Source organism: Pituophis catenifer, unplaced genomic scaffold (assembly GCF_029215685.1).
Source record: "Pituophis catenifer annectens isolate HBS135680 unplaced genomic scaffold, rPitCat1.0.hap2 SCAF_1, whole genome shotgun sequence".
In the NCBI taxonomy this organism is placed as follows: domain Eukaryota; kingdom Metazoa; phylum Chordata; class Lepidosauria; order Squamata; family Colubridae; genus Pituophis; species Pituophis catenifer.
Window position 1 is genome coordinate 336834976 of NW_027256881.1, and position 13332 is coordinate 336848307.

General features: G+C 43.2%; 1 protein-coding gene across 2 annotated transcripts in view; it reads left to right on the forward strand.

The window, feature by feature from the left end:
* WDR18 (WD repeat domain 18) overlaps positions 1–13332 on the forward strand; it is a 76393-nt gene that overhangs the window by 28266 nt on the left and 34795 nt on the right. Inside the window, exons 3-5 of one of the 2 annotated variants that reach the window (XM_070944019.1) lie at positions 6493–6626; positions 7595–7736; positions 11069–11212. In XM_070944019.1, coding sequence (XP_070800120.1) covers positions 6493–6626; positions 7595–7736; positions 11069–11212 — 420 coding nt within the window. Of the gene's footprint in view, positions 1–6492; positions 6627–7594; positions 7737–11068; positions 11213–13332 lie in introns of those variants that run through there. The other variant, XR_011600409.1, reaches the window with a different exon arrangement.

Consider the following 13332-nt stretch of genomic DNA (forward strand, 5'->3'; position numbering starts at 1 on the left):
ACCGCCCTTCTCCCTGAAGGGACTCAGGGGATATCATTCAGATGTCGCAATACTTGGCAAGAATGCAGTAATGAACCAATTGTCTCCTGCAAACTCCACTCCCCTTTCGTTCCTCTTTTATTCCCTCTGGGAGGGGCCATTCATCGTCCACCTGTAGCCTTACTCCCAAGTTGACCCTTGTTCTTTAGCTGTTCCCTTCGTCTGGCAACTCTGCGCATGCGCACAGTGGGAACAGGCTCCAGCTGATCATCTGCCTCACTGATGTCTGACTCCAAAGGCAGCTAATAACTGGCATCCGGCCCTGGCCCCCTCTCTGCCTCTGACGCAGAGCACTTGTCAGAGCCTTCCCCAGACTCCAGGACTAACCCATGTTCCTCTTCACTGTCCGAATCTGCTGCCAGATCCGCTGGCTGCTGGCGGGCCACAACAAGCTCCCTTTCTGACAAGGTAGCTCTTTTGTCATCTTCAGAAGAATCCCATCCATCCTGCCCAGATGCGTCGGGGGAGGGGGGGAGATGGTTCTACTCCATCAGCCTTCCCACTTTTTTGCATCTGATAACAAGAATTTCCCACGTTCCCTTGGCAAACTCAGGCTGTCAGGTTTTTCCTTTAGAACAGGGCTGTCAAACTCAAGGGGCCAGATGCAACACCCCCCTGCTTTAGAACATAGAATCATAGTACCAATAAAGGAGAATATTTATAGCTCAGGGTTGACATGAGGGGTCCTTGGTGCTCTCTGCTTGTTTTCTGGCAGACGTTTCATTAACCAAACTAAGTAGCATCATCAGTGGTAGTAAAAAGCTTATAGCAATAGAATAGCACTTAGACTTATTATACCGCTTCCCAGTGCTTTTACAGCCCTCTTTAAACGGTTTACAGAGTCAGCCTATTGTCCCCAACAATCTGGGTCCTCATTTTACCCACCTCGGAAGGACGGAAAGCTGAGTCAACCTTGAGCCGGTGAGATTTGAACTGCCGAACTGCAGCTCGCAGTCAGCAGAAGCAGCCTGCAAAACTGCACTCCAACCACTGCGCCACCTCGGCTCTTATCCTTACTACTGGCATAAGTTCCTTACTAGCACTGATGATGTTACCTAGTTTGGGTAATGAAACATCTGCGAGAAAACAAGCAAGCTCAGAGGGCACCAAGGACCCCTCATAGAATCATAAGGTTGGAAGGGCTCTCGGAGGTCTTCTAGTCCAACCCCCTGCTTTCTTTACTTGCTTCCAAAAGCACCTTTCCAGATGGCTGCATCAGGAGGCGTCTGCCACTCCTCATTCTTTAGCTGGAAGCAGTTTCCATTGCGATCATTATATTTTGGGGTAGGTGGAAACCTGGAAACCATTTGGTTGGATGGTTCAAGGCTATAGCTCTACCACTTAATCTTCCGAAGGTTCATAGAAGGCAGTGTCTCCAGAACGTCTCTTAACAGCTTCCTGCTTTAGCCAGAGACATTAGATGATTTTTCTCTTTCTCTTGTCTCTTTTCTTCATTTGTATTGTGTCTGCTGAATCGTTAGCCATTGTTTTAAGCTGAGCCACTTGAAGTGATTCCTATCTATCTGGAAGAAAGCTGCTCCGATAAAAAGTAGCAGTTGGCAAGACCACTTCATTAATTTCTCTATTGCCACATTGTCTCTATGGCTGTGATTCCATGAATTAACTGTTAGCACAAACCGTGGTTTGCAAAGGATAACGGTTTGCAATCAGAATGTTACGATTCCTGGTTCACAGTAGCCTGTCAGTCAAAAAAGGATTTGTCTGCAGTTATACAGAACCAGAGTTAAACCTCATTAGCATTGGAGTGGCCTGATTTTGGAATGGAAAAGAGTTCAAAAGCTTCTTTTTTTTCTGTCTGGATATTGTTGTGCATCACTTAACCTTTCCAGTCGGATCAGGATGCTGGTTAGCCCTCATAACACAAAGTATAGTGATCCTCAGGAATTTATCCGGGGTTCTTAAATGAAACACTCAGCCATGAGGATGAGCTTGCTGTCCGTCATCTTGTGATCCCTTGCAGGTCACAAAAGGCCTCAGGCAAATAAATCAGTCCACAAATAGTTTCATTCCTATTACAGCAATCTCGCTATTTGAAGGGATAAAATTTGGAGAAAAGAGTATATATAATACTGGCCCCAAACTGAAGTAAAGTAAAGGTAAAGGTTCCCCTCGCACATATGTGCTAGTCGTTCCTGACTCTAGGGGGCAGTGCTCATCTCCATTTCAAAGCTGAAGAGCCAGCACTGTCCGAAGACGTCTCTGTGGTCATGTGGCTGGCATGACTAAACTCCGAAGGTGCACAGAGCGCTGTTACCTTCCCACCAGAGGTGGTCCCTATTTTTCTACTTGCATTTTTTACGTGCTTTCGAACTGCTAGGTTGGCAGAAGCTGGGACAAGTAACGGGAGCTCACTCCGTTACATGGCGCTAGGGATTCGAACCGCTGAACTGCCGACCTTTTGATCGACAAGCTCAGCGTCTTAGCCACTGAGTCACTGCGTCCCTTTTAAATAAAAGTAAATCAGTGTCTAAAGTTCCTGAAAAGTCAATTACTATACAGTGCTGTATTGCAGATTAATATGATTATGTTGGATAGCTACAGCTTGCCACTCTTTCGCATGCTTATCCAAATGGGCCTGAAAACAAGTTTCCTTGTGTTTAATTTGTTACTTCACAAAAATAATAAATGAGTGTTTGAATTTCTGAGATTCCTTGCCAGGAAGGAGCTCCATGTAAAATGGGACAGGAAAGAGTTTCGGTGACAACAAGTTTGTCCCCAGTGACCATTTGTCAAAGCTGCTGTCACTGCCTCTTGCCGTGCAAGGATCCTCTCTTGCAAAGTAGGTCGGAGAGATGACATCCACAGCTACTACCAAATCTGACACGGTCATTTTATGGCCTCTTAATCGACTCTATTAGGTACATTGCTATGATGCATCTTGTGGCTTTCTGTAGCTGCATGCTTGTTTATACTAGAGCAGGGGTCTGCAACCTTAAACACTCAAAGAGCCATTTGGACCCGTTTCCCACAGAAAAGAAAACACTGGGAGCCACAAAACCCTTCCTGTGCCTGACTATTTCCTGAGCGGCCACAAAACTAGCATATGTAGTTGAATTAAACATTCCGTTTTCTTCTGAAATTTTTCTTTTCTTGGATTTATCCATGGTTGGCCTACCGGGGGTTGAAAAGCTCAATAAATTGCATGCCGGTGGGTGTCACACATTGACGGTTGTGACGCATATTTTGAGTGACAGGGAGCCACAGCAGAGGGGTGAAAGAGCCACATGCGGCTCCAGATCCGCAGGTTGCTGACCCCTGTACTAGAGAACCGTGTGAGCCATTGTGTTGTGGCCCTTAGGCTGCCAGCAGAGGTAGAGGAGGAGGTTGAGGGTGAGCCTGGGCCAGCTTCGGAGCCTTTGGAAGGCTTTGATAAGGAAACAGCATCAGAGGCAGAGGCAGAGCTGGGGCCTTCCGTCCTCCCCCAGGTGGAGAGGCAGCTGTCTTCGGGGCCTGTGCTAAGTGAGAGGGAGGAACAGATGGGACCCATCCCAGATGCGCGTATGTGCAGAGAGGAAAGGAGAGGAGAGCAAAGGAAAACAATAAGCCGGCTCTCAGGGAAAAGCAGACATGGACACAAGCCAGGCCTTCCCTGGCTGGGAAATACCATATTTTTCAGAGTATAAGACGCACTTCCCCCCCCCAAAAGGGGGTGAAAATTTAGGTGCATCTTATACACCGAATGTAGCCCTGCCCACCCACTGGCCCTTACCCTTTTTGCCTCTGCCTCGCAGCAGTTACCTCCTTGCAAGCAAATAACAAGAAAAAACAGCTCCTTTCAGCTTCAGCACAACCTAATTAGCACAAGTTGATTGGATCGGCCTCCCAACACTCAGCTGATTTGCTTTCAGCTGTTTTGCGCAGGGCTCTGCTGCTTGCTGCAAAGAAGTAAATTGCTGGAGCAGATTTTTTCCCCCCTTGTGCTAATCAAGCTATGCTGAAAACGAAAATGAAAGTAAAGCAGGCTGTTCGCTGTTTGTTGCAAGGAGGCAAAATTGCTCAGATTTCTTTTTCTTCTTTTCCTCACCAAAAAAGGTAGGTGAGTCTTATACTCCGAAAAATACCGTAAATAGTAGGGGTTTGGGAGTGGCTGGTTGTCATAGACAACCGTTTGTTTCCTAATATACAGCAAATTCGAATTCCTTGGCCAGAACCAGGTTTGTTGAGACTAATTACGTTTGGTTTTTGTTTATCCGCATGAATAAAAGATGTATTGCCTTCCCTGGAAAAGTTTTCTTTTTTTAAAAAAAATCTGGCTTTCCCCCCCAAGGCCTGGGATAAGGCTAGAAAAATGCATGTTAGAAGTTTTGATTTGGTGCCAGGTTTTTGTTGTTTTAATAGAAACATAGAAAACTGATGTCAGGAAAAGACCCAGTGGTCCATCTAGTCTGCCCTTTGAGTTTTTGTTTTTGTTTTCTTTTTAATTAATTAACTAATTCATTTTTAATTATTAATTTTATGGTCCACTGCACAGTCAGCCAGATGTTCAGGCTGGATTTGACATTTTTGTCTGCCTTTCAAGTCCTTCCCAAAGACCTGCGATAGGCAGATATGGATGTTTGATGGTGTTAGGTAAAGGTAAAAGTTCCCCTCGCACATATGTGCTAGTCGTTCCCGACTCTAGGGGGCAGTGTTCATCTCCGTTTCAAAGCCAAAGAGCCAGCGCTGTCCGAATACGTCTCCGTGGTCATGTGGCCGGCATGACTAAACGCCAAAGGCACACGGAACACTGTTACCTTCCCACCAAAGGTGGTCCCTATTTTTCTACTTGCATTTTTTACGTGCTTTCGAACTGCTAGGTTGGCAGAAGCTGGGACAAGTAACGGGAGCTCACCCCGTTACGCGGCACTAGGGATTCGAACTGCTGAACTGCCGAACTTTCGATTGACAAGCTCAGTGTCTTAGCCACTGAGCCACCGTATCCCTCTTTGATGGTGTTACAGATGTATTATTTATTTTATTATTGTTGTTTGTTTATTTTTTGTGGGATGATGGACCTGTGTTTATCCGAAGCATGTTTAAACTCAGGTACTGATGATTGACCCATTACCTCCTCTGGGATTTGTTACCAACCTTCCACTACTCTTTCTGTGAAGTAAAACTTCCTAAAGTTACTGTTAATGTTTTATTAATCATTGATTTTACAGTTTTGATATGATTTTTTTTGAAAGTTTTTTATTTTCATTTCTCATAAACATACACAAATGTACAATCTCTTAGCCATTATTAATCATAGATATTATCTTTTGATTTTCATATTTGTTCAGTCTTCCTCCTAAAATTTTAAAGTATACTCGGGGTTGCTTGTCTTCCATTCCATATCTTCCGTATTTCACAACAACCCTTCCTCTCCTTCTCCCCTCTTCCCCTTCCCTCCCTTCTTCTATTCTTTTCCACTTTCTTCTGTCCTCCTCCACTCCTCCCCTCTTCCTCCCTTTCTAAACTTCTCTCCTACTCTTGTTTCCCCTCTCTTTCTTCCTCTCCTTTCCCCTTTCTTCTATCCCTCTCTCTCCTTTCCTCTCTTCTTTCCTCTTCTTCCTTTCTATCCCTCTACTCCTCTCTCCATTCTCTCTCGGTTGTTTTTCTTTTCAATTCAATATATTTTCAAGATAGTGTTCAAACAACTCTGATTTTCTATTTACATGCATTTTCCTTTCAATTTCTTTTCTATTTTACTGGTTATGCATATATCATCATTAATGTACATTTATATAATAACACTTTTTTCATTTCCCCCCCCCCCTTTCCCCCTTTTCATATGATTTTATATGTTAACTTTTGATTGGAGCCGCCCGAAGTTAGTTGAAAGATGAGCAGCTATATAAATGTGTTAAATAAATAAATTCTGGAGGATATTCAGAGGCGTCTCTGCCTTGGAAACAACCCATTTTGATTATTTTGTTTCCTTACTAGATTCCTCAAAGCCTTCAGCAATGGCAGAGCTTCTAATATACCGACTTCACTGGAAAAAAATCTTTAAAATTTTGGGATATATTCAGAGATGTCTCTGCCTTGAAAATAGCCCATATTGAATTATGTTACTCACTCACTCTGTCTATCTGTCTATCATTTATTTGCACACACGCACACTCAAACATCAGCACGGGGAATGTTAATAAGACATTTTGTGATACGTCATAAATTGTTTTGTGATAATTTTTATGTCATAAAATATTGTATAAAATTTGCCAAATTTCAATTCCACTTGAGTCTCAGGTCCTGGATTTTTGGATGCATTCTGTAGGTTAGGTACCTTTTGAGGTACCGTGGCTGAAATACTCTTGCCCTATGGTGCAAAATTTCACACAGTTAAATGTTAACGGTATCAGAATTTTAGAGATATATAGACCTGTTCACTTGAAGGAGAAGTTCCAGACCTTCTGTTTCATCTCTTTATTTCTATTCCTGCTCTTTTTTTTTTTTTTTTGGCTACAGGTATCTAGTGGGAATCTACTTGCTATCCTGAATCGACATTATCAGGACTTAAGCTGCTTGGCCTTCACGGACGACAGCAGCCATTTTCTCTCTGGAGCCAAAGACTGTCTTGTCATAGTCTGGAGCCTATACAGGTATGAATCGAAATGGCCTCCCACTTCCCGATTCTGCCCACAAGGTCAGCATCACTGCATTTACCAGTGCTCCTGCATGAGAATATTATTTTGGGCACCAACTTTTAACATATTGGGAGTGTTCTGAGCTTTAGAGGAGGTATGTTCCGCTTTTGTGCAGGAAGAGATCCTTGACAACCCTTTTGTATTATCTTCACAAATATGTCCAGCTAAACGATGTCCTAGTTAAGCTTTAAGTTAAATTACTTTTAATTATGGATTACTTAATTATTAATATTTGTTTTAAAGAAGTACCTTTAAGTTTGGATTCATCAAAATCACATTATCTCCTTGGTAGTTTAAACAATAAGGCCATATACCTTGATCGAAAAACTTTGTAGAATTGAACAAGTTTTGCAAAAAGACAAGAATGCCATTTTTATACTGATATTTAGGGAGAGTGTTACGGGCCAGGATGTTAGGGGATACCTCTACAGAATCTTCTCTTTAGTTAGCATCCTCAGTGGCATGTGTCACAGATGAAAGTAAGGCTGCTTGCTTTGGCTAAAAAGCATAACATAAAAGCCTCTTAAGGTCAGGAAAAAAAGGAAAGATTCTTGTGGATGGGAAAAATTTCCCCAAACACACCCCAGTGAATGAATTCTGATATTATTCAGTGTCCGCAGGAAGCTGACAAACTTCCTTTTCTTCCTTTAGTCGGATTTTGATACGTTGATCTAAAATGGAAGGTAGAGACAACTGGAAGAAGAAGAAGCCTAAAGATTTAGACTTTATCAAAAAAAAAAAAAAGCTGCAAATAAAATGGGCAGCCTGTAATTATCTGCTCAATTGATTCCCACCTAAATTCCCTAACACTCATTTTTAGCATTATTGCTTTAGCGGTTAAATGGAGTGCATGTTTGCAGCTCCAAATCCATCCTTGCGTACAACTTTCCTATTTATTGTGTTAAAACTGAATCATTTCTCAGTGTGCTACAGGTGGAACACGGCCAAAGCCCTGAGCCCCGCCACGTGTGGTCACGGCACAGCCTTCCCATCACAGATCTCTGCTGCGGTGTTGGTGGCCCCTTGGCCAGAGCTGCCACAGGCTCTTTGGACCAAACAGCAAAGGTACAAATATTCAATTTGGAAGCAGCATAGATAGTTCTCAACTTGGAGTGGTACGGTGGCCTAGAGGTGGAGCTCTCGCCTCACAATCAGGAGGTTGTGAGTTTGATCTTAGGTAAAGGTAGATATTTCTCTCTCTGGGCACACCAAGAATATATCTGCTGAACAAAACTCCGCATTGGTGACAGGAAAGGCATCCAGCCATTAAAACACTCTGCTAGCTCCATTCAGTTGCCCAGACTCCACCCCGCAAGGGATTATGGGGTTGTTAAAAAAAGATGATGGTGATAGATAGTTCTCAACCTATAACCATTAGTTTAGCGACCGTTCAAAGATACAGCTGTCAAGGTTCCAAGTAACATACCCACAGCAAACAAAACTCAGAGGCAGGTAGATTCCTCAAAGAATAGTTTTATTTGATTTGTCATATTGGCACAGGCTGGTAAAAACCGACTCTGAAGTTTCCCACGGTTTTCACCTAATTAAAAGTAAAAGTTTTTCCCCCTCCCCAAACCATCAGTCACATGGTCCAATCAAGGCGCTGTCTGGTTGCCTGTTGACATCGCTTCTCCTTCCTCCGGCCAGGTGTGAGAATGTCCTTGGTTCCCAAGAGAAAGTATTTTATTTTGGCTACAAAATCCCAGCTATCTCTAATCCCCCCCCCTCCCTATCCCTCATCTCCAGTATGGCAACACTGAAGCTCCCAAGATGGCTTCGGTCAGGTCAGCTTCAGGGTTGACAACGGCATTGAAAAAAGTGACATGACTGTTTTTCACACTTATGACTGTTGCAGGATCCCCTTGGTCAAAAGATCAGAATTTGGATATCTGACAACTGGTTCATATTTATGACAGTTGCAGTGTCCTGGTATCATGTGATCACCTTTTGCGACTTTCTGACGAGCAAAGTCAATGGGGAAGCCAGATTTACTTAACAACTGTGTTCCTAGATTAACAACTGCAGTGATTCGCTTAACAACCGTGGCAAGAAAGGTTGTTAAATGGGGCAAAACTCATTGAACAACTGTTTCGCTTAGCCACAGAAATGTTGGGCTCAATTGTGGTCATTAGCTGAGGACTAGCTGCATTATAGTTTTGTGCAAATAGTTCCTTGGGATGTTCTGATTTTCTTCAAAAATTCTCCAGTTAAACTGTTACAGTGTTTCTCTGCAATTGAATTTGACCAGGACAGCACAAATAATGTACTGTTCCTAAAGAGCCATTTTTTTTTTTGAAAAACAGCAAACTATATGCAGAAAAGGCAGTTCAATCTGTTTTAGGAGAAAAATGGAATGTTCCCAAACCGGATTGCATAATTTTGCACACGGCTAGGGAAATGAATTGCTTTGTTCATGCCGAATCCTTTTTAAGGTAGGAAATCATAACCACTGCTTGGCAAATATGTACCTATGCATATTCATTTCTGCTGGTATACTTAGTAGGTCTGGAAATGGAAACCTTTTGTTTACATATAACAAATCCTTTCCTAATGCTTTTCTAAACGTTTCTGGACACACATCCTGCTGGGGAGGGAGGGGGCAATATAATCCCCCCCAACCCCCCCCCCCCCCCCCGGCTATAATTTAGAGCCTGTTTTCAACATGGATTTTTTTCTGTCCTATGTATAACACAGTTCAGAAATGGGTCGTGGAACTGAACGTATTGTAAAATAACTATGTATTCTAATTAGTCTCAGGATACCAGGAGAGCAAAAAAAAATTGGGAAAAGAGACAGTTGAGTTAAATGCTGGATGTCCCCGATTCAAGGACTGGGAAAAAAAAGAGCACCATATCTTTGGCATTTAGCTGGAATGTAGGAAAAATGAACCCCTGAGCTCAAAGCTGGTAACCTTTCACAGTCATGGTGCCTATTACTGTTCTGTGTTACGGACAGTCTACAAGTGTCTATGAAGATTCTCAGTCATCCAGATGATGGTTGTCCCAAAGATGCTTTTTTCAAGAGGCAACTGGACTTTCTGGTTTTTCTTTGAAGACGTTTCGCTTCTCATCCAAGAAGCTTCTTCAGCTCTGACTGGATGGTGGGGGGAAAACCCACCGTCCAGTCAGTTTTTTTCCCCACCCTCCAGTCAGAGCTGAAGAAGCTTCTTGGATGAGAAGCGAAACGTCTTCAAAGAAAAACCAGAAAGTTCAGTTGCCTCTTGAAAAAAAGCACCTTTGGGACTGTACAACTTTCAACAACTACAGTTCTCACGGGGCAGCAGGTCCTCATTTAACCACAGTAATTGGGATTGGGAACTCTGTCACTAAGCAACGCAGTTGTAAGGCACAGCTTCATGTGACTGTGGCCAATTTACAATGATAGTTCCAGCCATCCCAATTGCCATCGTTAAGCAAATCCCACAGCATTTCCTGGAGGTGTAATCACCATTTCTAACCTCCTGCTGGCTTCCCTATTGACTTTGCTTGATGGAAGCTGGAAGTGGAGGTTTTAAAAATGACAATCACATGATCCTGGGACGCTGCAATGTCATAATTTAAAGCCGGTCTCCAAGCGCCTGACTTGCAACGAGGGATTTTGCAAACAGCCGCAACTATGAGGATTTGTCATAAATACCCCTCATTCAGCACCATCTCAACATGGAACGGTCACCAAACGAGTGGCCGTTCAACGAGGATTGCCTGTATGCAAAGTAGCTCAAAGCTTAAAGTGACTTGGTACTCCTTCGGATATCCCAGGTTTCCTTCCAAGCTTTTATACAATTGGCAGTACCAGTGAGCCCTCAGCCTGTCTAACTGAAGCTGCGGCTGTTTCCCCCCAAGGTTGGGTCACATAAAATTCCATCTGGATTATAAGGCACAAGCGAGGACAAAGAACAGCAGAAAGCTCTGTGCTCAACACGTGGGCTTAATTTCAGGGGAAGGAATAGTGTGTGGATCAATGCCAGGTTGGGGAAGATGCATTTATAAGATTTCATCTTTTCTTCTTGCTTCCCGAACCTTTTTCTAGAATCTCTGAAAAGAAGAGCTTTCTCTCCCTATGTAAAAATCCCACTGTACTGCTAATTTATTAATGGAACTTGTATGCCGCCCTATCTCCAATGGACTCGGGGCGGCTCACAACAATTGAAACAAAACAAAAATCCAGGTTAAAATTAACAAAAATTCAATAAAAACCCAGTTAAAATTCTATTAAAACCCCCATCAGTCCAAAGCGGCCAGGTGAAATAGCCACGTTTTCAGGCCATGGCGGAAAGAGCAAAGGTCGGGGGCTAATGATATGTAACGCATGTCATATTCCTAGACTGGCCCCAGGTTTAATTTTGTAGCATTACAGCTAAAATCTGGATTTTAATCTGCACCTTTTCCCATTCTCAGTTGTGGGAGATCTCCTCCGGGAACCTTCTCCTCTCTGTCGTCTTCGATGTGAGCATCATGTCGGTGACCCTCGACCTTGCGGAATACCACATGTTCTGTGGCGGGCTGGATGGTTCCATCTTCCAGGTTGACCTCTGCTCCTGGGTAGGTCCCATTTTGCGCAGTATCTCGTAAGCATCACAGGTGCCTTGGGCAGTGCAATGGGATGGAATCTCAGACCTTTTAGGATCATTGTGTTCTATAGAAATCTAGAATAGATATTCAGGGAGTCTATTGATGCATGGATGCAAAAATATAAAAAAGTAAAATTAAATGAACAAATGGTCCAAACCTCACAGGATTACCAAACCCTGTGAAATTTTTTCCTCTCTTCTTGCTTTATAAATCTCATGATACAGATAGTCCTTGACCTGAGACTGATTTCTTAACCATTCAAAGTTACAATGGGTCTCCCCAGAGTGACTTATGATCCAGTTTTGGAATTATGCTGTACACACACACACACACACACACACACACCCAGTCATATGATCGCATTTTGGGCGATTGGCAACCAGCTCATCTTTACAGCAGTTTGCAGCATCCTGCAGTCATGTGATCACAATTTGCGACATTTTTAGCTATTTCCCAGCATTTAGATTCCAGCAAAAAAAAAAAAATGTACATTGGGGGAACTAGATTTGCTTAACAACCATGGTGTTCACTTAATGGCCATAAAAATGGTTATAACTTTGAATCCGGTCACACGATGCGTTGAGCTATGATCACAATGACTTAGGACTGTAATTTCAGGCTCATTTACGATCGTAAATCAAGGTCTACTTGAACTTGAGGTGAGGAGTGCGGTCTTACATGATTTATACCTTTGCCAGGTTTCAAGCATTTTTTTAAAAAATCTTTTAAAATATTAATGATTTCTAAGGTCCTGAGGCAACCGTACAAACATTCTCCTATATTTTGGCACTCATGAATAAGCACATTGACAGTTACTGATTTACACAGCAGTCCACAAAAGCTTTCCATGCTAATATAAGCTGTGGTGGTGCAGTGTTGTGGCCCGTCAGCGGCCTGTGCAGTTAGTAGCTGATTCCGACAGCAAGTAGGCTGGTGTGGTGCTGCGCTAGCAGCCTGTGCAGCTGACGCTCGAGTCAGACAATGAGGAGGCTAAAGAAGATGTGGTGCCAGAGGCAGGGATTCAGCCAGGGCCTTCAGAACCTCCAGAAGCTCCCATAAGTGAAGAGGAGGAAGAGGAGGAGCCTCTTCTCGATTCATGAGCACGCAGAGCTGTTAAAAGGCAGGAGTGGCTCCTCAGGAGGAGGTCTTCTCGAGAGTAAGGCTTAGGGCTAATTGGCCACTCCCCTAGCCTATTTAAGGAAGGATGACGACTGATGCAATTTGCAGGAAACAACTTCGTTCATATTCCTTCGTGTCTTGATTCCAGAAACGTTTGATTCGGCTCTTGTTTATCTCTTGTCAGTTTTCCTGCAAACTGCTTCTGGGCATTCTGCCAACCACAGTAAGATTATGGTTATCTGAAATACTCTGCCTCAGAATTGAGTTATTATTCTTTGGATTCTTGTCGGCTGTTAATGAAATTAAATTAACAGCCCTTGTTCAGAAAAGACTGATTTAAACTGTACTTGCGTTCGAACAACTACTAAGAAAGCTCATTAGTAGTCCTTAATTAGTAAACTAAGGTTTGTACGGACTTTGTGTGTGCTGCGTTCTTTGGGGTCTGTAGCTGGGGCAGAACATGCAGTGGTTAGAAAACAGTATTGCAGGCTAACTCTGCCCACTGCCGGGAGTTCGATCCTGAACGGCTCAAGATTGACTCAGGCTTCCATCCTTCCGAGGTCGATAAAATGAAGACCCAGATTGTTGGGGACAATATACTGACTCTGTAAAACCGCTTAGAGAGGGCTTATGAAGTGGTATATAAGTCTAAGTGCTATTGCTATTGCTATAAAGGAAACAGAAGGTCCTTCCTTACATTGTGAATAAAAAACGCCACATTTTGTGGGTCTGCTGAATCTGTTAAGTCAGGAATGGAAAGTCAGATCTGTATGGCCCATGCTTTCTTCCCATTAGTTTCTTATTAATACGGCCACCGAACAGAAGCCATGGGGCTCTAAGCAGGCCACCAAAGAAAAGGAGAAAGGAAGCCATCATTAACCAATACAATATACCTCATTAAAATGTGACTGGAGCGTAGCGCTGTTGTCTTTTGGACTTTGTGTTCCTGCAGATCAGCTCAATAGCACAAG